The 27757-nt window shown below is 41.6% G+C and overlaps 1 protein-coding gene across 2 annotated transcripts in view; it reads right to left on the reverse strand.

Moving 5' to 3' along the window:
• nphs1 (NPHS1 adhesion molecule, nephrin) overlaps positions 1-27757 on the reverse strand; it is a 57737-nt gene that overhangs the window by 14766 nt on the left and 15214 nt on the right. For both annotated transcript variants that reach the window (XM_028009111.1, XM_028009119.1), the window contains exons 4-17: positions 21773-21895; positions 21096-21177; positions 17060-17163; positions 14698-14819; positions 13116-13287; positions 8228-8385; positions 6642-6783; positions 5177-5301; positions 4924-5092; positions 3957-4086; positions 3578-3750; positions 2781-2921; positions 2070-2210; positions 593-714 (exon numbers count right to left, since the gene is read on the reverse strand). In XM_028009111.1, coding sequence (XP_027864912.1) covers positions 593-714; positions 2070-2210; positions 2781-2921; positions 3578-3750; positions 3957-4086; positions 4924-5092; positions 5177-5301; positions 6642-6783; positions 8228-8385; positions 13116-13287; positions 14698-14819; positions 17060-17163; positions 21096-21177; positions 21773-21895 — 1904 coding nt within the window. The remainder of the gene's footprint in view (positions 1-592; positions 715-2069; positions 2211-2780; positions 2922-3577; positions 3751-3956; positions 4087-4923; positions 5093-5176; positions 5302-6641; positions 6784-8227; positions 8386-13115; positions 13288-14697; positions 14820-17059; positions 17164-21095; positions 21178-21772; positions 21896-27757) is intronic.

A 27757-nucleotide genomic window follows, 5' to 3' on the forward strand; every position in this document is an offset into this window, starting at 1 on the left:
ACATTGACAAATGTGCCCTTTAGTCACGCAGCAGTAATGAAAGCTATTTTTCTGGATTTGGGCTGAGTGTGAAACAAGGAGACATGGGGTGGAAGGATAGTTAAAGCCAGTGAATTATGGTGCATCTGTGCATTTAGAGAGCCCAGTGATAAACTGTAAGAACAGAGAAAATAGCACAGAGGAAGCCAGATAGGGGAAATAGATTCTAGACTGTTGCTGCATCGGCTGTGTGTGCGTGCGGGCGCATGCAGGCGTGCGTGAGGGGGTGTGTTTGTGGCCTTGTTTTTGATACGTCGTAAGGACCATTTTCCCCCCAAAATACTATGTTGTGATTCTGAGCTCCTTTTAGGAGCAGTTGATCCCAGAAGGGAACCCATAAGAATTAGCATTGTTTTGGGGTTAGAGATTAGGGTTAGGAAAAAGGTGTTAATTGAGTTTAGGTTAGGTTGAGGTTGGCCATGTACTGGTAACTGATAATAGTTAGGTGTAGAGTGAGGGTTGAGGTTAGGCTTGATTCTAATGAATCAAAAATGAATGGAAGTCAATGCAAAATTCCTGTGAATTGCGTGTGTGTGTTTGCTGTAGCACTCACCAGCCATTTCCAAGAGAACATCTCCGGTATAATGGGGTTGGCATCTGCCACACATATCAGGTCTGCTCTTCCCCCCTGGTTAACATACACAGGGTCTTTCTCTGCCTTGACAGTCGGAGCATCTGAGCGTGAGGAAAGAGGAAAAGGCTGAAGCAGAAGTGAAGTCAGTCTGAGACAAATCATCCATTAAAAAACCCATGTTGATTTACGATAATTACTCTTGCACTTGTTTGGCTTTGACAGTGTTCATAACCCCTGGGATACAATACTATTAACTTCCTTTCATGCTCGAGCAAAGATGGCAAATTAATGTGACCCACGAAACCCTCTAATGAGAGCACATCCCTATTCAGATTATGGCAGAGTGACCAGTTTGCCCTCGTTTTGTTTCCCCTCTCTATCCATCTACACAACAGTGAATCTCTCCTTCCATTCAGAGTCCTCACTTCTTTTCTTTGTTAGGTTCATAAGCTTTTTACACTTCCCGTGGGTGCCATGTACATGCAACAGTAAGGCCATTAGTGCCAACTTGTCTGAACCTATGTTCCCTCCTGAAGAACAGTGGCAAAAAACACTAGCTAGAGACAGACCTCTGGGTTGGTAGTACCCACTCGTGTTGGTCTCCTAACAAAGACCGACATTGTTAAGTGGGATACACTGCCACACTTAAAAGCTACTACAATCCTCCATACATAATGAATATCTACAACTGTCATGCCCAGTCAGTGCAGGATGGCAGAATCCATTAGTCGTGTACCATGGGCTTTGGTGAATCAGACAGACCTACATTTTCAGTGCTAGCATTATTAAATCATTACTATCGAGGCAGAGGGCCTAGAGCTTGAGGCTGGGCCTGAGGCAGCGGAGGAAATGGATGGTCTTGCATGGAGGCCTAATGAAGGTTTTTTTGGATGAATCGAATGCCAGTTTTGGTTGTCTGATACTCTGCAGCTTTGGACAAGTTCAAAATTGTGCTATTAGCAATCAATGAATTCACTGTACTGCATGAGCAATTATTCAAAAACCACATTTGAAAGACAATTGAGGAAGGTCAGATGTAATATTGTATCCAGGAAGGTCAGAGTAACAAGGTAAGTTGAAGAACCTAATATGTGACAACTGCTTTTGAATCATTTTAGCATTTATGTTGAAATGGTACTTATTTGGCTACAGAAGAAATCAGATTTTTCAGCATGCCAGCACACATGGCAAAATAGAAAAATAGTGTGGCAGCAGCTTGAGATCAGATATGAACGTAAAAAAATTGAGAAAGTTAAACCTAGTGGTCAAATGCATTCCTAGCAAGCAGGTTTTTAATGTATGAAACCTGAATTAGTACAGCCTGCCAAATACTGCATCCAAGCTGTCCTTTGTGACTGCAGGACTGTGCACATTGATTCTATGACACTGATTTAATATACTACATACTGCATATTACTCTGATATGTTTATGCATTCTTTACTTGCAGTTTCTTACAGTAAACATCCAGCTTAACAGTGGTTTCGTTGACACCTTCACCATTTTCACATTTGATAGTGTAAAGTCCGCCATCTTTTCTTGTCACATTCCTAATCTCCAGAGAGTGGTCATCTGACCAGTGGTGGCGTATGTCTTCCCCTTAAGAAAAAGCACACACAGACACACGCACGCCGACACACACACATGAAAACCGATAGTAAATTGAGTATTCATTACATGCTCATCAACAGCATGTCCTCTGGCCACTGGTCTCTAAGTGACATCTAATCCTGCATTATTGATTGGCCTGGCAAGATTCCCACTGCAATCTGACAATAGGTGTGTGAGGGAGACCTTCTGTACCACAGTCCCCAAAAAAAAGTAATAGATGTATTTCCTCATTTGAAAAATACTGTAATTTCAGGGGGTTGGCTGCATATAATGGAAGTAGCAGAGCTAACAGAAAGGGTTTGGGTGCAGCTGGGCTCTGATGACATCGACCTGGAGAGGAAGACGGGTTTAAAGCCGTTGTGTTGTATTCAGGGAGACAGCAATCCTCATTTAGACTGAATATATTAGAGCTGTAATGAGAATCACATTTGGCAGGGTCCCATGCTGGCTAACCTGCTATGTTTTATTCAGACCCTGAATGGCAGAGCTGAGTGCTTACTTGCTGCCTCAGCTCAACTAGGACCTGGTTTATAGAGCCATCACACAGCCCGGGATCACCTTTGACTAGCATCTGCTTGCGGCGAAGCCAAATGCAGGAGACCACCTCGGGGTTTGCTGAGACCATCAGGGGGATGGTTGCCACATCATCCTCCACCACCTGGACTTCTGTTGCTTGCTCAGAACTGAATTCAGGAGGATCTGACGTAAAAGCAGCACAGAAATACAAATCCAGCTGAATTTATACAAATGTTACATGCACAGAGGAATAAATACAGGCTCCTGTTCACAGGAGTGATAAAATCCAACAAGAGCGAGCACAAAATCCCACAGCACATGCTGAGCACAAAAGCCCGAAGAGACACTAATGAGAGTCAAACCAGTAGAAAGTCAACATCCCACCAATAATTCCAGATCTAACCAACTTCAAGCACTTCGACAACAGGGGAGTGAGGCAGGACAGGAGGGAGAGGGACAGGCATTAAAATGACGCCTGACAGTACTTTTGTCCAAATGCAGATCTGCACAAACACACAGTGACATTTCTTCATGCTCATACACAGCACCGAGCTTTGAAGCAGAGTCTGGCTGCTGCCTGTGAAATGGCATCAAAGGCAAACATGGCTATGCAGCAAAGCAAATGCACAATTAGGACACACTGCCGCAGAGCGCAACAGACATACAAATCACAACAAAGGTTTCCTGTAAACAAAAATATTTTGCAAAAATATCCCAACGATGTAGATTTCATCTGCATTGTTAGTAAATTGTTATTTAAAAATGAAGCAAACATTGCTTGGTTACATGTGTGATAAATAACTGAAAAAATATATGCTTTTTATTCCTGTCCTACTTACATAGCACATTCAGTTGGTAAAACGTGCTAGTTCCCTCTTCCAACACAGGACTGTAGGCCTGACAGATCACCTTCTGGTTGTGGTGTTGTGAAGTCAGATTCAGGTGAAGCCTACTGAGCACAGAAACGCCCCCAAACTCAGCCTTCTTGGGTGCCTCCGCAACTCCCTGGAATCTAGGAATAAGTGGCAAATCACAATTGCTAAACAATTTTAATTTCACAAAAATGCAAGTGGAGACATCTGAGAAGATGAGTCTCTGTCGTCCTACCTCATTTGCGTTACTTAAAGCTGATTATATGCTTACAAAAAAAGTAGTTGCAAAATGCTGAATATATTATTTGGTGTTTCTCACACTACAGGTCTAATTTTTAAAGCAAACCTCAATAGGCCCACTTTCCAGGAAATGTCGGACTTTGGGTTGCTGCTCCCAGAAAGACACTGCAGTTCCATCTGCTGACCTCGGTAAAACACTTCTTCTTTGGCTGTAATCTTCATACTCACAGCTGTAACTGGAAAAGCATCATTTAAGCAAGAACAGCCAACCATTTAGAGAACTTTCCTTTTTGATTGAACCAGAACTAACATACTTGGATAAGCTTATTGGAAATCTTTGAGTTAAGTCTAGGCTACATTCTTTTGGCAAAACACAGATCGTCGCTAATAAATCACTAATCACAAATATAAGAGGACATTTTAAAATGTCAGCTCCAAATCATTTTAACTGTTAATTGTATTATCTTATTTCATTAGAACTCTTCCCTCACACATATTGCATGACTCTGCCTCCACACCTAATACACATGAGTAATGACCACTCACATCAGGAAGTTAAAATCAGAATTTCCTGAAATATATACAGTACATAGCTGGATTTGAATGCCCTTTGTTTAGATTCAGATAGTTCTCTTTAAGGATTGGTGTTGTGTAAATAACATGAAGTAAATTGATGATTCAGTTGAATATATAAGTTATATTCCAGTGTGCATAACCTTTATGCTTCCATTTTAAGGTGTGTACTTAAAACACACCTTTTTAGATCTGCCTTTTCAATATGACACAATTGGTTTGCTTGATTTTTTATATAGATTTATATATAGATTCCATATAGATACATTGTTGTGTATTTATTTTATCTATTTTTTAATTGCTACATTTTATTGTTTCTGTTACTTTTGCTCTTTGTACGGTGTCCTTGAGTGCCAGAAAGGCGCCTTTGAAATAAAATGTATTATTATTATTATTATTATTATTATTTATCCAATATTGATATTATACATCTTTCAGTTGACTGTGACAAGAATAAAGCTCAGACGGTGTGCATGCATTAGAACAGTAGACATACTCACACTGGACCAGTAGCTTAGCATGTGCTGATATTGTTCTCTTTGCCTCATTTGTGGCATCACAGCGGTAGGCAGCCTGGTTGTCACTCGCCGTCAGGAGCAGGTTGAGCACCCGAGTTACAACCATATTAGAGGATGTCTGTGACTGTGCATCTGAAACCTTTTTTCCATCCTAAAACATAAATGAAGAAATTAAGATATGGATTGATGTGCATTTCTTCTTGGCCTATATAAATGATATAAGGTAAGATGGCACCTTAAACCAGGTAAGCTTCGCAGGAGGATTCCCTCCAGTCGAGTGGCAAACAAGCAGGGCTCTGGTGCCCGAGCGCAGAGGGATGTCCTCAGGCGGTGAATCAATAAAAACTTTTTGCGGAGGATCTGTTTTCAAAGGGTAAAAATTTTGGCATTGACTGTCCAAAGATTTTACAAATTGTATGTCGTTTTCTATGTACTGTATGCTTAGCTCCTGAAGAACTCTATTTTTTTAAAAAGTGTTTGTAAAGTATCAAAATGACCAGAATGCTCATCATATAGTTTGGAATAAACTCCACTAAAAGTGGCAAAGTCTGCAGGGGCCTAATGAATGACAACAGAGCTCTCTGTTTGTATCACTGTTTTTATCTTATTGCTCCAGGGCTAAGTTGCTCCGTGAAAATATAAGAACCTCCTGTTTCTCCAACACCACGGAGAAACAGGTGTTGCTTGCCTTCCGTCTTCTCTAAAATAGCTGTGATCTCACCTTCTAAATAAATTTAAAGTGATTTTTTTTTCTTTGCCGTTTGGTCCAATCCAAGCCCTTGGGATGTGTGACAGCTGTGTATAAGTCACAAATTAAATTGTAAGAGCGTCGAAAAGAAAAACTTTTTTATGCTCTGCTTCTAAGGCAATGTGTTGCAAATTACCAAGAGTTAGTCAATGTTCGAATAAGACCTAGGAGCATTTTGAAATGAGTTGAGATTTTTCCATCTAAGTTGCAGATGTCTGTAGTTCCTTCAGAGTTACCCTGACCATGGTTTCCCTGGAGACATGTCAGTTTAGGTATATGACACTTTGTTTCTTTGACCTTTTGAGACTAAAGAGCACTTTGTGTGATGACATTGAGATTGGTTGACTTCTGAAGGCACAGATTTTATTTAGCAATATCAGAGTATAGAGGGTTCTGAATGAGATGGTCAGACAACACCTCAGGTTCTTATATTTTGTCTTGGTCTGTGACATAAAACCCAGTTGTGATTAATTCAAATCGTGGCAGTAAATTAGAAGTAAAAAAAAAAAAAAAGTATGTGGGGAATGGATATTTTGAAAGAGGCAGTATTCTGCTTCTGAGATGGCATTTTTTCTCATAGTACTTTTAACAGAGCAATGGGAAAAAAAGATATTTACAAATTAGTGTAGTGTAAATCTGGACTGAAATTTGGACATTTCTTTGCTTATTCCCTGTGCAAATATTATAAGTTATATTCCAAAGTTTTTTTTCAGTGATTTTCAGTGATAAATTTCTCACTGTAACAAATGTTTGTAGCTGTAAAAAGATAAATGTGGTAAAAGTCTTACATTTTTAAATGTAGTGATAAATGTGTTTTTTTTCTTAGGAACCAAAAAAACCAATTAGACAAATTAAAAATGTTTTGATATGGTAGCTGATTATATGAAATCCAACTGCACTGTTTTGTTTTGTTTGTTCAAATAACTTGTTCAATGTGATTATGATTACTTACAGTATACAGTGAGCTTAGCGGCCTGGATTTTGGAGAGATGTGTGCCGTTATTAAAGGCCTCACAGGTAAGCTCCAGTCCATTCTCCTCCCGAGAGACCTGGTGGGTCACATTGGAGGTGGTTGCTATCCCTCCGTTCTCTCCCTGCAGACACAAAGAGCACGCAACAATTAAGATGAAGAAAACAGGCAGGCTTGGTCCGTCGTCCTCAGCTGTGAAAAAGCGAGACAAAAAGCGGAAAAAAGTCACCAACCTCCCTGGTTTGTCTCGTGAATACAGATGGCAAATTAGCTCCTGTAATGACTGATGTTGTGCATGGTCTGTGATAAATAAGCATATTCATCTGATTCCCCCCGCTTTGCACCCCATTATAAATGGAGCACAGTGTCATTTTGCACCTGCCTGATAGTGGTCATGCCTATGCAGCACATCTGGTTATTAAAGCCATTATTGTGGTGATTACGGTAAAAGCCACAGTCAGAAAGACTAACAAAGACAGTGAACAGGCGCGTCAGTCTTCATTAACTTCCCACTGTTTCACATGCATTAAAGCTCACATGCAGCCCACAGAGTGCCTCGCGCAAGATCAAATGGAAATGCTGCTGCCAGATGAATAAAGAGCCTGTTTAATAATACTCATCTTCTGTGTCAGCTTTTATTCACTTTGATCTTATTAACGTACACAAAAGAGGAGCGGAGCTACGAAATACTCTTTTTCGAATTGGCTGACTCATTTGCAAAAGCTGCAGTGGGCTTATTCGGGGACTGCTCACGGTTGTACTGTTTGCTTTCATCTACCAGGGTTCACATGAGGTCAAATTTCATATTGGGGTTTCTTTTTCCTTCAGTCGAGGGTCTTTTGCTACCCTAATAAGAAGCTTGATTAAGCAGGAAGTGCTTGCTTATCTAGGAAAATTCATGCCTTCTAGACCATTTTAGGCAAAAGAGGAACATAAACACAGCCTTTCTCTGTCTTCTGCTTGCATGAAAACATTTTAAGATGCAGGTCTGATCAGAGATTTTTTTGTTGTTGTCACCATAGGCATACACGTCATATTAATTTGGGCTCATAATGATGTATTTCAATGGGTATGAAGGTGGTACAACACATAGCTTCATATCCATCCATCCATCCATCCATTATCTTACCCACTTATCTTTAGGTACATATCTGCTGGTACATATCTTCATGGTCGTTGGGATAGTCAAGTACAATCAAAGAACCAAGGTGCAAACCTATAACTTACTCTGGTGTTTCAGCAGACTGTTACTCTATATAGATAAAGAGAAATGATCTCCTGCTCCAAATGTGAAGTGACAAAAGCTGTTAGAGAAATCCAACAGCATTCATCATTATGCACCAATTTCTTGCTTTTTAAACACCACCTGAGTTGTATTATGTATAAATGATCCCACCAAAAGTGAGCAATTGATCAATATGACTAAATAATATAACATTCATGCCCACCACCAGTCTGTCAGCTCCTGACCAGAACTATAAAACCTTTTTTATTCCATTACTCTTCCTGACTACCAGCTCTGTTAGAAACATACACTCTTTGTGTATTTGTGTGCCATCCAGTCCCACCTCTTCCGTTGTGACAGAGGTGTTGCTGAGCTCCTTGTGCCCCAGCCACCAGCGAATGTGGATGGGGGGATTACTCGAGGACGCATGGCAGCTCAGAGTCAACTCCTGCCCTTCGATGGCCTCCAGCGAACCCGACAGCATCAGCTTTGCAGGACCGACTGATGAGAAAGCACACACATCCACAAGCAAGCACACAAAGATAAGTCAGTAAAAAATATCACCCCGCGAACAGCACATTCAACAGCTCCCTATTCTGATCACAGCGGCAGCGCAACTATTTTAGGATGTGAGACACAGAGCTCGTATCAAGGGTGAGAGTGAAAATCACTTTGAGTGGCAACTTGTTTTCTCTGGGGGTTTTTTCATTGTGGTTTCTAAAGTCTGCTTCATTTTAACCAGAAGGCGAGACAGGGTACAATCGCTGCAGGCGATACGATGCAGTTGTATAAATCCTTCAGGGCAATACAAAGGCTGGGGAGGGGGGTCTGAGCTGACAGGTTCAGAGAAGAAGGTGGGTCATGTGTGTCAGTTTGTTGTCACATTTGTGCATATCCCATATTCCACATTACTGCACTCCCTCTCTTTCTATCTCTCTCTCTCAATATATATATATATATATATATATATATATATATATATATATATATATATATATATATATATATATATATATATACTGTACTCCTCCATGGGCTGCCACCTTATCGTGGTGGAGGGGTTTGAGTGCCCCAATGATCCTAGGAGCTATGCTGTCTGGGGCTTCATGCCCCTGGTAGGGTCACCCAAGGCAGACAGGTCCTAGGTGAGGGACCAGACAAAGTGCAGCCCGAAGACCCCAATGATGAAGGAAAACCTTGGACTTGGTGTTCCCTCGCCCGGACGCGGGTCACCGGGGCCCCACTCTGGAGCCAGGCCTGGAGGGGGGGCACGATGGCGAGCGTCTGGTGGCCGGGCTTTTACCCATGGAGCCCGGCCGGGCTCAGCCCGAAGAGGAAACATGGGCCCCCCCTCCCATGGGCCCACCACCCGTGGGAGGGGCCAAAGGGGTCGGGTGCACTGTGTGATGGGTGGCGGCCAAGGGAGGGGACCCTGGCGGTCCGATCCTCGGTTGCAGAAACTGGCTCTTGGGACGTGGAATGTCACCTCTCTGGTGGGGAAGGAGCCGGAGCTAGTGCGTGAGGTCGAGAGGTTCCGGCTAGAAATAGTCGGTCTCACCTCGACGCATGGCTCTGGTTCTGGAACCAGTCTCCTTGAGAGGGGCTGGACATACTTCCACTCTGGAGTTGCCCAGGGAGAGAGACGTCGGGCAGGAGTGGGCATACTTGTTGCTCCCCATCTCGGCGCCTGTACGTTGGGGTTTACCCCGGTGAACGAGAGGGTAGGATCCCTCCGCCTACGGGTGGGGGGACGGGTTCTGACTGTCGTTTGTGCTTACGGGCCGAACGACAGTTCAGATTACCCACCCTTTTTGGAGTCCTTAGAGGGGGTACTGGAGAGTGCTCCTCCTGGGGACTCCCTTGTTCTGCTGGGGGACTTCAACGCTCACGTGGGCAACGACAGTGAGACCTGGAGGGGCGTGGTTGGGAGGAACGGCCCACCCGACCTGAACTCGAGCGGTGTTCTGTTGCTGGACTTCTGTGCTCGCCATGGATTGTCCATAACGAACACCATGTTCAAGCATAAGGGTGTCCATATGTGCACTTGGCACCAGGACACCCTAGGCCGCAGTTCGATGATCGACTTTGTCATCGTTTCATCGGATCTGCGGCCGTATGTCTTGGACACTCGGGTGAAGAGAGGTGCGGAGCTGTCCACTGACCACTACCTGGTGGTGAGTTGGCTCCGGTGGCGGGGGCGAAAGCCGGTCAGACCTGGCAGGCCCAAACGTGTTGTGAGGGTCTGCTGGGAACGTCTGGCGGAATCCCCTGTGAGACGGAGCTTTAACTCCCATCTCCGGCAAAACTTCGAACACGTCCCGGGGGAGGTGGGGGACATGGAGTCTGAGTGGACCGTGTTCCGTGCCTCCATTGTCGAGGCGGCCGATCGGAGCTGTGGCCGCAAGGTTGTCGGTGCCTGTCGCGGCGGCAACCCTCGAACCCGTTGGTGGACACCTTCGGTGAGGGATGCCGTCAGGCTGAAGAAGGAGTCCTATCGAGCCTTTTTGGCCTGTGGGACTCCGGAAGCAGCTGATGGGTACCGGCGGGCGAAGCGGCATGCGGCTCGGGCAGTTGCTGAGGCAAAAACTCGGGTGTGGGAGGAGTTTGGAGAGGCCATGGAGAAAGACTTCCGCACGGCTTCGAGGCGATTCTGGTCCACCATCCGGCGTCTCAGGGGGGGGAAGCGGTGCAGCACCAACACTGTTTATAGTGGGGATGGTGTGCTGCTGACCTCTACTCGGGACGTTGTGGGCCGGTGGGCAGAGTACTTCGAAGACCTCCTCAATCCCACCAACATGCCTTCCACTGAGGAAGCGGAGCCTGGGGACTCTGGGTTGGGCTCTCCAATCTCTGGGGGCGAGGTCGCCGAGGTGGTTAAAAAGCTCCGCGGTGGCAAGGCCCCGGGGGTGGATGAGATCCGCCCGGAGTTCCTTAAGGCTCTGGATGTTGTAGGGTTGTGTTGGTTGACGCGACTCTGCAATATCGCATGGACATCGGGGGCAGTTCCCCTGGATTGGCAGACTGGGGTGGTGGTCCCCCTGTTCAAAAAGGGGGACCGGAGGGTGTGCTCCAATTATAGAGGGGTCACACTCTTAAGCCTCCCTGGCAAGGTCTATTCAGGGGTCCTGGAGAGGAGGGTCCGTCGGATAGTCGAACCTCGGATTCAGGAAGAGCAGTGTGGTTTTTGTCCTGGTCGTGGAACACTGGACCAGCTCTACACCCTCAGCAGGGTCCTGGAGGGTGCATGGGAGTTCGCCCAACCAGTCTACATGTGTTTTGTGGACTTGGAGAAGGCGTTCGACCGTGTCCCTCGGGGAGCCCTGTGGGGGGTTCTCCGGGAGTATGGGGTACCGGGCCCTTTGATACGGGCTGTCAGGTCCCTGTATGACCGGTGTCAGAGTCTGGTCCGCATTGCCGGCAGTAAGTCGGGCTCGTTTCCGGTGAGAGTTGGACTCCGCCAGGGCTGCCCTTTGTCACCGATTCTGTTCATCACTTTCATGGACAGAATTTCTAGGCGCAGCCAAGGTGTTGAGGGGATCCGATTTGGTGGCCTCAGGATCTCATCTCTGCTTTTCGCAGACGATGTGGTCCTTTTGGCTTCATCAGATCGTGATCTGCAGCTCTCGCTGGATCGGTTCGCAGCCGAGTGTGAAGCGGCCGGGATGGGGATCAGTGCCTCCAAATCCGAGGCCATGGTCTTGAGCCGGAAAAGGGTAGAGTGCCTTCTCCGGGTCAGGGGGGGTGTCCTGCCCCAAGTGGAGGAGTTTAAGTATCTCGGGATCTTGTTCACGAATGGGGGAAGAAGGGAGCGGGAGATCGACAGGCGGACTGGCGCAGCGTCTGCTGTCAAGCGGGCGCTGTACCGGTCCGTCGTGGTGAAGAGAGAGCTGAGCCAAAAAGCGAAGCTCTCGATTTACCGGTCGATCTACGTTCCCACCCTCATCTATGGTCATGAGCTTTGGGTCATGACCGAAAGAACGAGATCGCGGATACAAGCGGCCGAAATGGGTTTTCTCCGTAGGGTGGCTGGGCTCTCCCTTAGAGATAGGGTGAGAAGCTCAGTCATCCGGGAGGGACTCAGAGTAGAGCCGCTGCTCCTTCACATCGAGAGGAGCCAGTTGAGGTGGCTTGGGCATCTGGTCAGGATGCCTCCTGGACGCCTCCCTGGTGAGGTGTTCCGGGCACGTCCCACCGGGAGGAGGCCCCGGGGAAGACCCAGGTCACGCTGGAGGGACTATGTCTCTCGGCTGGCCTGGGAACGCCTCGGGATTCCCCCGGAGGAGCTGGAAGAAGTGGCTGGGGAGAGGGAAGTCTGGGCCTCCCTTCTGAAGCTGCTACCCCCGCGACCCGACCTCGGATAAGCGGAAGAAGATGGATGGATGGATGGATATACTGTATATGTATATATTAATTTCTAAACATAAATTAATATATATATATATAAACATTAATAAATATAAAGACAAAAACATACACACACACACACACACACACATATATATATATATATATATATATATATATAAATATATATATATATATATATATATATATATATATATATATTAACTCCAGCAGGGAGTCTTACTCTGTGCCCTGCAGCTTCTGTCGCAGCCTTGAGCACACCCAAACAGTCTGCAGTTCATTTTCAGCATCCCTGAATGGATGACTTGAAGGGATAATGACTTCAGAGCATGTTGGGGGCAAAGGCAGGCTCACTGATACAACTCTTCACCCACACTGACATACAGAACATATTTTTTAAATAAAGTTTTACATATGATACCGCATCATTTAGAAAGAGCTTAAAATTAAAATCAGGTAAAATGCAGCAAGTCGTATGGATAATAACTCCATATTTGTTTCATAGTTGCTGAAGTAAACATTTTATATAAAAAGTAAAAAAGTATAATCTATTAACTATGGTTGTTACAGTTGCTCTAAGTGTTGTCTGTAGAGCCTCAGGACTGTGCAGTTAAGAAGTTGAACTGAATTAATGCAACAGCTCCGAAAGAACCATGAAGTAATGCTAGTCTGGAGGCAGTAAGAAATATTGGCTTCAGCTACCATAGCCATTAGTTTCATTAACGATATTAACATTAGACTTCTTTTTTCTTTCTTTTTTTTTTAGCTGGAACTCTGAGATTTTTCTAATTTTTTTCTTTAATCTTTAATAAACCATTAGAAGTAAGACCTGAAAAGGGTATTGTATGCCTTCTGCTTTTACTCACAGAACACTGTTATTTTGTGGGTGATGGACTGAGGAGACAGGGAGACAATATTGGCACTTTCACAGCTCAGCTCTGCCTGGTTGTCAGCAGGGGTGATCTTTAGTCTGAGGATATTTCTGGACTTCTGGCCCACGACTTGCTCTCCCCAGGTTGTTGAGAGAACTTCGCCTTCCTGTAAGATGGATGAACATGAGGGGAAAAAGAAGATGGCAGCATGTCTGAATATGGAAACTTGCAAAAGCTTTCAGATCAGTTAAACTGTTTCTTCTCTTTTTATGTTATCTCCTCAAACTCCAAAGGGCTTTCATGTGAAAAATTAGTAAAATTCAACATGTTTGTGAACAGTGTGAAAAACAACATGTGGTACTCAAATTTCTTCTAAGGTCTGAAAACTGTGGCTTAAGGTCGTACTCAGCCCCTTTACTATAACGCTCCTAAATAAAATTCATCACAGCAAACTGCAGTCCTTTCATAAGTCACCTAAATAATAAGCATAGTCTGTTTGTCTGTAATGGTGCTTTTCCACTAGAGCATCTCTAAACGTTTTGGTCCCGGCGTCCGCCCCAGTCAGACTCATTTTCCATTAGTGGATCCGGTGTCACTCTGCATGGCTGTTCTCAGATTTTCCTACCTTCTGTACTAGCCACACCCAACAGACTACTGAGACAAAGCAATTTGATTGACAGCTGACCATATTTGTTGATTAACTCGAGATTTACCTCGGCGAACTCCAAACAACTTTATATCTTCGCTGTGGACCGCGGCCATGCCGTCTGCTGTCAGAGAGCTGCTCAGTACAGAGAAGTGTAATTATGAGTTTAATCGCGAGCAGTGCCAGGAACATGTGTTACGTTTTGGGGCAGAATGACCGTGATTTAGCGCCTCTGTAGACAGCTCCTCTGTCAGAAGAACAGTCAACAATAAAGAAGAGAGAAACGCTGCCGATTTCTGTCGGAGCTGCAGTTTTGCGCTGACAGTGTTAAACACCGGAAATACTTAACATCAGCTTGTGATATAAATTTTATTTTTTGTTTGGATTAAAAATAAATAAATAAAGTTCTTGTGTGGCTATTGGTTTACACCATTTGACTGCATTACTTAAACCCAAAAGGTTGCATATAAAAAAAAGTACCAGAATATAATTATTTTTATATGCACAGCTAAACAATCAGCTGATCTTGGTCTTTATCGACGTGATAAAGGCGATTCATTTCTGTAAGACAAAATGATAATATCTCAAAGTGTGGCCTCAAATAACCTCACAAGCCACTGCGAGGAGAGTTAAGTCATAAATCGCATGTCCCGCTCTTTCAACATCTCATAGAGACCTGTTGAATTCATCATCTGAAAATGGAAAGAATATGGCACAACTGCATTACTACCAAGACACGGACTCTATATGAAATGATAGGCTAGAAGAGGATAACTTTAATCAGAGATGAAACCAAAAGGTTACAGAGACTCACAACTTAAGTGGGAAAATAAGGTACTCTGGAGCTGGAAGGGTTTGTGAAATAAAATGACTCATTTAGCCAGAGTGATTTTTTTAAAGCTTCATTCACAGATGGCTAAGAGGATTTACCTTAGTCCATTGGAGAGTGCCCAGGGGGTTTCCACCATGGGATACGCACTCCAACACGAGCAAACTCCCTGCTTTAACCACGTCTCTGTCCAAACCAATAATATATGGAGGCTCAGGAGGATCTGTCAGAAGAGGGAGAGACAAAAATAGCAATAGCTCAGAGAAATCTGAATCTTAAGTAAAGCATCAAAATATACTGAATAAATTTCGTATCTGCTGACATTCAATACAAGTAATAAGTGGCATGTGAGGCCCCAAAAGGTTCAGTTCTAGGAACTTAGCTTTTTCATACTTTACCCTTCTATGACTTCATGTTAAATAAATAAAAAAAATCTAATCTTTCTAAACATCTTTATGTTGATATTATACAAAGGTAAGTAGTAACTAGTTACATTTACTTAGTTACTTTCATTTGAGTAAGTTTTGGGGAAAAAAATTACATCTAGAAGTTTTACTACACTGTAAAGTATTGCTGTTTTTACTGTAGTAAAATTATTCAATACTCTAGTGACTGTGACTAACTTCACTGAACGAAGACCAATTTGATTCCTATTTTAGTTATATGAAAGTTTTATATTTATATAAAGTTTTATATATCACAGCCAAGTAAAAAATAACACTTAATATACTATAATAATACTTTTCCTTCAGTGCCTCATCACAACAATGCTCCTCCATTAACTAATTTACCATTGTTCTTAGGGGCAATGGACAGAGAAATAGATTATATGATGAGCTCAGCAGACACACAGTTCCACCAGGTGTCACTTTGTGTTTTGGTTTAAGTTGCATGCTCCTGCATGCATTTGGGTCACCACACATACACATCTCAAAACCTTGATGTTTTTTTGTTTTTTTTTAAGTTTCTGTTCAGCACTTTTTGCTGGGAGATGTGTCATATAAATAAACATTTCATTACTATATGAAATGAAATAATGAGCAGAGTACCCCTGTTTGTTGAGAAAGTTAATAAATTGGTCCCATTCAACATGGCTACGAGTAAGAGAAGTCCAGATCTGATGAAAGCATTAAGAATTAAGGGGAACAGTGAGACCATAAAGAAAAATAACAGATGTTCAAACAGTAATAAGACAACGTGAAATATGAATAAATTATAGATGAGCTTGAATAAAATATATGCAGTAAAATAAATTAAAAGAGGATGGGCTTTTGTTATTGCTGCAATACGTTTCAGGGAGACTCTGGGCTAGCATGAAAAATTGCCACCTTGCTGACATTCTGGCTGGCAGAAAATGGCCACCGCGCTGGCTTTGATGGGCTGGCACATTGAGTAATACCGCAGCAGAGGTCCCAAGTTCTGCAATATTAGTACTTTACCACAGAGAGAGCATATTATTTATGGAAAGGAAGGGAGGGGAGGTTAGTTTAAACAAAAGCACAGATTTTAACTACAAAGGGGTTGAGACTGGACAGAGGTTAATCAGGGTGTTCAGTCAGCTTTGAAGATATAGGACTGGAGGGTGTTCCTAGCTTGAAGACATTGTAAGAGGAAAAACATCTCAACAGTTACTTTAACTGTTAGCAGTATAACTGATCGGCAGTATAAAATATAAACTCCACTGTGGTAAACAATAGCTGCCAGGTCACGCTGGTTCATGCATTAAGAAACAAAGGCTCTCGCAGTTGCAATGCCAAACGAAAGCAAAAGGGAGATTAAACAACAATACGGGAAAATGACAGCATTTGTGCCAGCTAACCTTTGTGCGGTTCAGCAGAAGTTCTATTTCCATGCTGTCAAATGGTTTGTGAAATCAGTACGAGGAAAAAGGCACTTTCTGCCTCTGTGCATTCTAAATTTAATTTGAGCTGATGAACACAAACGTTGCCGGGCTAGTTAAGGCTGGATTTCTTATTATATCTGAGGTGGCCTTGGCTTCCATTAGCCTATTAGTTATTATAATGCTATTAAAAAATTCACTAGATGCCTTGCTTGTATAATCCATCTGGGCTGGTCTAATAATCGTTTGGTGTATTTTGGGTTAACGCTGGGGCAAAAGCTGTGTCAAACATGATACATCAGACTTAATGAAAATGTAATTGCACACTGCTCTGTGTTTTCCACTGTACCAGTGAAAGAAAAAAAGATTTTACTATGACCCTACCAATCATTAATTGGGTCCATAGGGGGGTATTTAATTATTTTTTTTTCGTTTTTGTCTATTTTTAAACAGGTGTTGACTTTGCCTTCAAGTCGAATGTTTCTTCTCAGACCACTAGCATAGGCTGAGTGCACAAGACAGGATGCCTTGCGGGCCTCCCCGAGGGCACCTGGACTCCTGTGTAGTTGAGTGTGCCTGTAGCTGCATCAGTGTATGCTTTGAGAAAAGAAGCAGACACTCACAATACACATTCATGGTCACTGTGGTCACCACCGGCTGGAAAACGGCTTCATTGTTGGCCTGGCATGTCAACTCTCTCCCATTGTCAGATCTCAGAGCAGTGACCCTTTCAGAGGTAACACAAAAAAGAAAAAAATAACATGTTTAAAAGAATAACGGTGCTCATAGTTCTCTTTAGTTGATATGGATAAACACTGGAGACCTGCAGGGGTGTAGGAAAGTCCTTGACAATTTAATTTATTTTTGTAATACAATTGAAAATGACACTACTGTATATTTTACAGATTTCTTCCACACAGAGTTATGGATTTCAATTATTATTTTTTTTTTAATTGATAACTATGGCTTACAGCTGCTGAAAAATCTAAATTTCAGTTTATCAAAAAAATAGAATATATATAAAAATCTGCTAACTCTTAAATTAACACCTGAAGGTTTCTTGAGGCTTTAAACAGTCTCCCACTCTAGATCACTAGGCTACACAATCTGCTAACTTGAGAGATATACTTTTTGAGACTGTCTGTGGTGTACTTGTACTACATTTGACCATATCTAGCCTAAACCTGCAAGAAAACTATATCACATTACTCATGCCAAAAATTGGGTTCTTTTGCCATTTCATACATTTAGGACATATACTTATATTTTTTGTGGTACAAAAAAAAAGCTGTCTGCTGGGAGGTATTAAATTCCAGCCATGCATAAATTTGCACCCATCTTGGGCACATTTCATGTCTACTTGAATTATAAGACTATTTAAACCAATGACATGCACTGATTAGTTTCAAAGAGATAAAATGGTTTGTTTACATGTACAAAATATAACTTCCATCCATCCATTATCTAACACCCTTGTTCTTGCAAGGTTACAAGGGGTGCTGGTTCCCATCTCAAGCAGTCAATGGGTGAGAGATGGGATTCAACAGGATACACAGGGGGAATATGCAAACTCCATGCAGAAAAACCAAGGCTGGGACTGTAACCCTTTACCTTCTTGTTACAAATCAACAGTGATGTCACTGTGCAGCCCCAAAATATATTTTTGATAAAATTAAACTTATTTAGGATGATGGAAAAGTATTAAATGGAGGAACAAATTAGAGAAGGGGAAATTGAACTTGATGCAAAACTACCATTGCCTACCTGCTTTTACTGGAATAATGTTTAAATAACAGTGAACTGAACTCTGGAGTGTAAATACTTCAAACTAAAGCGAGTGAGAGTTGTGTGCCCTGCCTAGGTTATCAACAAAGTAAGTCATGTTCTCCTTGCGTCAGTCAAATGTGCTTCATTTGAAAACTGATCATCCAAATACACAGAAAATAAGACCAATTTAATTTGTCGCTTTAAACATACGCTTACTACACCTTCTTAAAAGTGAAATATTGTAAGGTGTTGAACCAAGATAGGAAACACCTTCCAGTTTCAATTTTCCAAACCAGTGACAAATCAATAACGAAAATAACAAATTGCTCTCCAAGCAGCAGCCCCGACGTTTTCTTACTTCTCACTACTTTTGTTTATGAACTCTCTTTCCAAACACTCTGTTAACACAATAAATCAAAATCAGAAGTTATATATGAGTGGAAGAGTTAGCCATCATACTTTTTTTTTCTGTTTGTGATTTGTGCACTACTGAATGATCTGAACTGAAGAATCTCAACATTTTATAAATACCACTTTCTCTAAACACTGAAACCTTTTAAAACACACAAGCAAACATATTTTCTTAGTTTGTTGTGTTATGTTATACGCACAAAAACGAGAAAAGAAGAATGTTCCTTCATGTTGGAACAACATGAGTAACTGTGGCTGTATTCATGCAAATACAGTAAGCTCTCCAAAAATGTGACTATGGATTTTGTTTTTACTTTGAAGATAAAAATTGATAGTTTTAATTTGAAAAATTAACAGAAAGAATTTTATAGGCCGGTCGGCTCTTTTTGAAGTCAAGTTGCGTGCATATCCACAGAGTTAGCAAACAAATAATTCCTCTTTTGGTTGGCGTTTGCAGCCATTTGCCAAGGACCATTTTTTTTTCTTAGTGCTTGTTGGCTGTACATCCAAGAGAGGTATATTTGTTGTCTGAACTATTAAAATAGGCAGGTATAATAATTCTTGGAGGGGGGGGTCTCAAACATTTTCAGATTTTAGCTATTTGCAGACAACTCTATTTCTTAATTCCTTCAAACACCAGGGGTCCGCTATAGAATGTCCAATGAGTAAATTAATTAGCAAAGCCCACTGGTTTTCAACTTGAAACTATTAAATGGCTAGTTTGAGTTCAATGTCATTTTCAGGTGCAGATTAAGACTTCAGAGGTAAATGAAACACGGCATTACACACCAACAGCACTTGTACCAAGTTCACCATCATCCACTTCAGTTGGTACCAGAAGTTTTACTGTCGATGCTTCTGACAAACTAGCTAACATGGAACATATTGGGAAGTGCATAAGGTGGCATTAGAAAAGAAAAGTGCAAAAGCATCAGATCAAAAAATAGAAAGTATCTGTCAGTTGTGTCCTTAACAAGTCTTCCATTGCTTTTCATGTGCAGTCAATGCAGAGCTGGTGCCCCCTACCTACTGCTGAGAATAGGGGATCTATTTTACTATTTTATAGGATGTATTTTAAAGCATACATCCAGACTGCACTGCCTTTCATCGTGCCCCCGGAATTTAGATGGTTTCTGACATTTTGACTGAAGGAGCGGCTCACCGGGACAACATTCATGGAAAAATCTCCACTCGCTCTACATCACAGTTAAATTCTTTCTATTTACCTACCAAATACTTACATTTATTCTGGTGCTTTTTCACAGTTTGAGAACTATGGATCTGACAATCACAGAAAAGAAAATAGGAAAGTACAAAGCAAAGGGTCTTTAAATACATTTCAACTACAGCTCTCCAAGAAATTAATTATTTCTTTTGGCCTCAGTATAATTTTCCATGCCAATTTCTGTCATTTTAAGGTAAGCAATGGCAATTTCCAAGCTCATCTATGATATTACTGTGTATTTGTTTTTACTTCTACTCTTGAAGTAAAACAAACTAAAAGGAACGAGGGGAAAGCTTTGTAGTCTAAATGACCTACACCATCTGATGCAAAACTGTGCTTGTTAGAATTAAGTTGCTCAATTAAAATTTACTAGTCCATCAGGACTCAAAAAAGACTATTTGGGTGGAGTCCCAGATTGCAGCTGGCCAGTTAGTGACCTATAGTGTACAGCAACCAGCATGCAAGCCAAAACCGGTCAAGTGCAGTAACTTGTTGTCAGCTTGATGTGTCTATGCATCCATAAGGTCAGCATTATGCAAACCATTTTAAGATAATGAAAGTTTGTAGGTAGAGAATCCTTAGACAACAAATGAGATAGCTTGAGAACTGGTCTGTTTTTTGTTTAGGAGAAAATAACATTTTGCTTGTGAGTCTCTGTGTCAATAAATCAAAAAATGTGCAGTCTAATGCATACAGAAACCTTCATAATAACTTTTACTCTTGTCTTGTTTGGGTTTCAGTTAATGTATTTTAAATAAAACTACAGTACAATGACATCTGTTCAAATCCCACAAGGCCTGCTGCTCTGCATGCTCACTGTGATTATAAAGAAAGAACATCAATATTGCTTAAGACCTTGGCTCCAACTCTGGAGGGCTAGACAATAGCACAGCTCCTCAGTGCAAATGTTATCTCAGAATATGACAAGAGGTTATTATCTCTGACACTGAGGAGACGCACAGGATTAAAGCAATCTATGCCCCTGTTTAATGTATAGGCACCTGGTGAACCGGCAAGGTTCGGCTCTGTCTCGCTGCTGCAATGTAATTTCGTGCATTTGACAGAAGCTAATTCAATCGAGCGGTGGCAAGTAACAGTTGACTTGTGTACGCGCTGAGATTCATTGTATTCGCAAAGACAGATGGAAAAATAAGAACACTTTGAAAACAAGGAAAACAAGAAGCCCAGGCAGGCTGGGGGGGAGATTGAGCGGGCTGGTTGAGGAGAGTGAATCTGGCAGGCGGTGGAACACATACGTTACTTCAGCGTGCGTGTTCAGAAGCTTATCCTTTGAGCCAGATGTGGTAAAAGACGTCGCACCTGTCAGATCGACTCCATCTAGAAAAGACACAGTGGGGAGGAGATGCACAAATAAGACGAGTCTGTAGATGTGTTCACATGAGTCAGATGCATCAGTGTTGCTCTAACTAGAGTACTGAATACTGAAATGTGCAAATAAGGAATCCTACCATCTTTGTTTCAATGTGTCTGAATTAAAAACAGCCATTGCTGAATTATGACTAGATCAGGACAATGAATGAAATACCTTTTGACCTCATTTCATCTAAAACAAAAGGGTAGTCTTACAAAGTTTTAGCCCCATGCAGTGTAGCCTCTAGTTAGTTTAAGTGAGCAACTAGAAACTTGTGATATACACTGTAAGAGTAATTGTAAAGTCAGGAGGAAATTTTAAATTCAAATTCTCAGGCTATGTCCTCCCACACAGAGTCTTGTTTCCTATTCCAGAAATATAAAAAACTCAGAATTTATTGCTTTAAACTGAATTCCATCCTCCAAAATGTATTCACGCTTGAACATTCAGGTCACGGCCTATAGAAGATCCTGAATGCAGAATATTTTAAAAGGGCTGCAACCCTTCTTTTCTAAGCTGTTGTCAGATTGAAATCAGCTGGAAAGCTAGAAAGGCTCTCACCTTTATACAGAGTGATATCAGCTCCAGGCTTTGCGTCAGGGGCCACGCACTCAACCATGTACTTCTTTCCAGCCACCCAGGGTGCTGTCACATCCGTAGTAAAATACAGCTTCGATGGGGGAACTGCAGACATGAAACAATTTGTTTTTATATTAACTTCAAGGTCAATATTACAATGCCTTGATAGATCAGCACAAAGTGGTGAATAATTGTGAAGTGGATGCAAATGAAACGTATCATTTTTTAACTGAAAAAATTAGAAAAGTATGGAGTACGCTTGTGTTCTATCCCTTTTTTCTCTGATGGCCCTAAAGAAAATCAAGTAGAACCAATTCAAAAATTGCCTAATTAGGGAGATAACCTATAAATCCAACTGCTCTACAAGGAACATCAGTGAACTATCAGCCTAATGAAGCCAAAGGAACACACAACCAGGCAGGTCAGGGGTAATGCTATGGAGATGCAAAATCAACAGTTTTGAATGTCTCAGATTACTGTTCATCATTCCACTAAGAAAGGAGTTTTGCAAAACTGCATCCTCATCCCCACCAAAACACTCTGTTTAATGGAGAAATTCATCATCCTAAGGTGTTAGTTTATCCTGAGCTATCTCTGCTGGTATGCTGCTCTTGGCTTCGGCTGCGGGGCCACAAACTGATCCCTTATCCTTACTCTTCTACTTTCTTTTGCTACTACTCTCCAGTTTGCATTATTCACTGTTACTTCAAGTGCTAACTTTATGTTTTCTGTCTTTTTTTACAGTAAATAAACTGAACTCACCTGAATTGAAAACTAACATGCCAATTCATCTTGAACAAAGCTTCCCTGAAGTGAAACCTAAACACACATACAGAGCTACAATGCAATGCATATCATTGATATTCAAACACTTTATAACAAATTTTAAAGGTGAAAAGATTGCCTTACTGTTAAAATTTTGAGTGATTTACAATAGTGACGTTTGATGTAGTACTGTGTTTAATTTCAATTTGTGAGCAAGAAGAAAAAGGCAGAAACACTGATTCACTAATACACTATACAGATCACAACAAACTTCTCTCTCTCTTCCTTTCTGGATTGGCCACAGCAGTCTTCACGTATCTCCTATTCAACATTTCAGTTCTTTTATATGACCATAACTAGGAATTCCAGAGTAAGAAAAAAAGAGGAAGGAGAACAACAGCAAAGCTTTCACCACAAGGGACCAAGAATCGTTTGGCAGTGAATTGAGAAATCTGCCACCAGCCTAATTATCAAAGAGATTCTTCAGATCTATCAGCTCCTACCAAAAAAAAAAACTCTGTTATGTCACGCACAAACTACAGAGAAAATGTTCGTCTATTGTGCCAACTTTGAGAGAGTGGGTGAGCCATGGAGAGCATGGTTGCAGTGCAGGTTGTTTTTCTTTCATCAGAGATCAAGTGCAGAGGCTGTCTGAGCTGAGAAACAAAGCCGAGAGTTGGGATGTATAGGAAACACAGGTGAAGACGGAAATAATATGATATGTCAAGAGAGAAAAGTCAGCATAAGGTGTAGTTGCTCCGCACTCCTACAACGATTAATATAAATCTGGCCAAATCAGCCAGCCATTAAACAAACAGCTCCTTTCCACCTTTTTTCACCACATACAATCTATCCTACACCACTAGAAGGAGCTGTTGCAGTATCCAGAGTCGCACACATGCTCTGGTCTGCTATTGAGACAGATGAGATGTGGCTGCAGCTTCAAACTGATTTAAAAGAAGCAATTGAATCTGTGTGGACTGTGATGGGTTACCCAGAGCACTGCAGAGGCGCATGCCACAATAATGAGATGCATTTGTTTGTTTTCTCCCCTCATACTCCTCCTCCTCCCTGAGACTAGGCCATGCATCTATTGACAGCCGCTGCACTCTCAATCTACTCACAGCAACACAATTCACATGGGCGCATCACTTGTTGTGCTTGAGGAGCATCTGGCAGCCCAACAAATCCTAAAAATAAGAATAATGATATGTTCGCAAATGAGCCAGGCAGGTTTCTAATTTCTTCCTCCCTCCCTGAAACACCATCCTGTCCCTTGTACCTCTTGTTCACTCCATCATCCCCCGGCCCACCTCGCTCCCCTAAATGCAATCCTTCTTGACCACTGCAGCTAAACTGCAGAAGTGAGGAGGAAGGTGTATTCTGTCTTGGACTTGGAACTTGCATCTCGCCATCCATCACGTACACCGGGGCACACCATGTGATCAGATCAGCACGGTCAGGAGAAAGTTACCCATTCAGACAAATCCCTGCATATATGCGTCTTGCGAAAGTGTTTATACCCCTTGAACTTTTTCACGCAGTATTGTGTCATGTAAAACCACAAACTTTGATGTACTTTAGGAAGATTTTGTGCAATGGACAAACACAAAGCAGTCCATTACCGTAAAGCAAAGGAAAATCATATGTTTTTGTTTTTTTTCAAAATTAAAATCTGAAAAGTTTACATTTACAGATTTTAACCTCATTATCTTATTGTTTAGAGACCCACCTTTCACTTCAATTACCAACTTTTGAGACATCGATCTGCCAACTCAACAAGTACAGAGACTGAAATTGTTAAGTTTCTGTGCAAAATAGCTCGACCTGAGCCATAAGGAAAGGAAGACTTTTTTTGAAAGACATTGAAGCGTTCAATGTCTTTCAAACAACTGGACAGTTATTTTGAAAAATGAGCAAATACTTCAGCCTTTAGTCTAGATCTACAAAAGGGGGTTGACACACATACTTTCCATACTAGCTGAACTTCTCAAATTACTATATGCAAAAAAACCCATAAAATCTTTCTTTCACTTTACATCTATTCAACATATCCATTCCCCATGTTTTCACTGCAAAGTGACCACAAGGTCCAATGGCTGTTGTACTAGCCAATTGTTGTATCTGTTCAATGGTGAAAGGAGATAAACATACATAAATAAAATAAATAAATAATTTTTAAAAAGTATTAACTTTTTTCAGACATGCACCCAGAGCTAATCATAAAAAACAAACATGCAGTTTCTCTAATTAACCCTACAGCTCCTCCTTAGTCTACAAGCCAGTCATTTATTTTTCTTTAGCGTTCCCTTGCCCTCTTTATCTCTCGCTTTCATCAAGGTACATATGAAGAACACAAAAATAGATTATGCAAGGACTTGTTCCTGCAGTTCAGAAGACAAACAGTGAGCAGCAGAATCTGAATTATTAGACAAATACAGACGGATGGATGGATAAAGCAGATAAGAACCAGATTAGCAGATGCACATTAAAATGCATAAGCAGCTCTTCCCACCTATCCCTCTCCTTCATTCACATTACTTTCTTTGCTCCTTGCTGAACAAACACCCAGAGATAAACTCAAATCTACAGTGCATGCAGATTTGCGCAGCTACCCAGCAAACTGATACAGGTGAAGGAAATATGCAGATTGTCATCTTGCTCTGCGTTAAGTGTGTGCACGGTCTAACATGTGACACTAACATGATTCTCCGAATGATGCTGGCCGAGGAGATAAGCAGTCTCTAAAAAGCTGATTGTGCTGAATAGGACGGAAAATAATGGAGATCTGAGTTCTTAACAGCAGACACACTGCACTCATCAGTTTTATCTCTAGGGGAAAAATACACACACATTCACACACATCAGCACTGGTGAATATTCAAGGGTATTTTTATTTTGCATAAAAACACACACTCATGCTTACGCATATGCACGCATTGTAGGTCTCAGGTGTGTGATCTCTGGCAATAAAAGCAGCTGAAACAAAGCTCTTTTTTTAGCTTATCCTTTCTCTCCTGGCTTTCTTCCCCCTTTTCCTTCACGATTCATTGGGAAGATGTTGAGCAAACGTGTAGGATGAAAATCAGATCCTCACACAGTTCGCCATCATTTCTTCATTCAACCAAATGTAACTTGTTTTGACTGTATTACATAACTGTTAAATTCCCTTTTTGGAAAATCTACCTCCCATTTGGACTCTTGTGGCCAAAGCTAAAAATATGACCACCACGCACACACTCACATTCAAACATGGTTTGTGCTCATTCACTTGTAAATCCGCTGTCATCACATAGTTGTCCCATAAGATAAATTCATATTTTATTGGAGCAATATAATCAAACACTGACAGTTAAAGAACAATACAAAATATTTCTTAATAAAATCTTTAGTCTCACTCTGTTTGGTCTTTTTGGTTGCTATCATCCTATATAACCCCACTATGCCTATAGCAGAGAAATTTATCTTCTTTAACAATACCAGATAGTGGTGCATATAGGGAAGCATTTATCTTTGGACAATCTTACTAGACGGCCCAAAGTCCTGTTTCCTGTTTTGTGCTTTCTTCTCTAGCTTATCACAGAGGTTTACATTAAAGCTAAGGCCTGGGAAATAACACAGCTATTGTAAAAGGTTGAAACATATCTTGAGGAAGAACGTGCCACCATCCTTTCACAACCCACCTAACACTGCACCATGCACAAGGATCATCAGAAAAACCAGACTATCACAGACATTATAGTTATATTTATAGTCATTTAAGTTATATTAAATGAGCACTATGGCTACAATACATGTATATTTTTAAAAGCATGCAACGGCTGTAAAATCAATGCAAAGGAACATTTAATAACTTCAAAACAACATAGGTTAATCTGACTCCGTTATCTTTCTGTTCTCTCAATCGTATCGAAAATTTATGTGAAATGCCGAAAAAGCATATGTGAACAAGGCAGCCTACAAACATAGCTCATTTACACCAGTTCTGTCAGAAGGAATGGGCCAAAATTCCTGCCAACTATTGTGAGACGTTATGGAAGGAAACCCATAATATTTGAGTCATAGTTTATGTAAAATGATACTAAATACGAATGAAGCCTAGTGTGGTCTATCAGACACCACCATATATCATTGCATTATTTATTTGATGCTTCCTTCTCCCATTTACTTCTCCAGCCCTGGTGGATCAGCTAGAACCTCCCCCCCCAAAAAAATAAAATATATAGGATTATTTTTTTGTGTAAATTCCTTCCCCTCTTTCAGCATTTGCCATAAATGTTTGATATGATTGAGAAAACAGAAAGATAACTGGGAGTTACATATATAAATATATATATGTGTGTGTGTGTGTGTGTGTGTGTTCGTTTTTCTGGATGAGCTTGTACTGCCATAACAGAATTTATTTTTAGACGTTACCAGGAATGCCAATAAGTGGAGGGTCCTGTCTATGCTAATTAAACGTTCAAGATAGAATTAAAAGGAGCCTCTTAAGTGTCCCATTTCACTATTAAGCATGACGTCCCCTGGTAGTTATGAAGGCAGAAACTGACGCTTTAACATCAGTCGAGCACTCTAATATGCACACCATCACATCAGTGCATAACTCATCAACCTCTGATGAGAATATATCTTTGGTAGCTGTCAGACCTTTTTAAGAACAAGGATGAAAAAAGTCGCTATGCTTCATGTTGCTTGTGCCCCGATTTATAAGTTGCTCCATTATTCATAACAGGGAATCAGAAAATGAAGGCTCATTATATACTCTTCAAGAGCTAAACTCATTAGCTACCACCGAAACCTTGCCATAGCCCCAGTTCCTAAAATGTCCTCTAACCTCGAAGCAGCTGTGATAATAAGCTCATACAGATACACACTCATGCACGCACCCGCACACACTCAATCACAAACGTGCATATTTCTGTAAGATCCGACAGAATGAGTAATTCAGTCTAAAACCAGAGCACATCAAAAAACTGTTTTGAACGTTTGCAGGAGGTATCTGTACAGGCACGCAACATGATGAGAGAGAGAGTTGTTCATTAATAGGATTAAATGCTAAGGCTAATGGTACAAACCGAGACACAGGATGTGTCAGGTATGTGATATGTGGCACCGCGCGGGGTAAGTTTTAGCAGCAGAGGGAGGAGGAGGTAGGGGGTTTCAGCAGAGGTTGTTATTGTCATGGATTACTCACTGCCACTT

This window comes from Xiphophorus couchianus, chromosome 3 (assembly GCF_001444195.1).
Source record: "Xiphophorus couchianus chromosome 3, X_couchianus-1.0, whole genome shotgun sequence".
Taxonomy (NCBI): domain Eukaryota; kingdom Metazoa; phylum Chordata; class Actinopteri; order Cyprinodontiformes; family Poeciliidae; genus Xiphophorus; species Xiphophorus couchianus.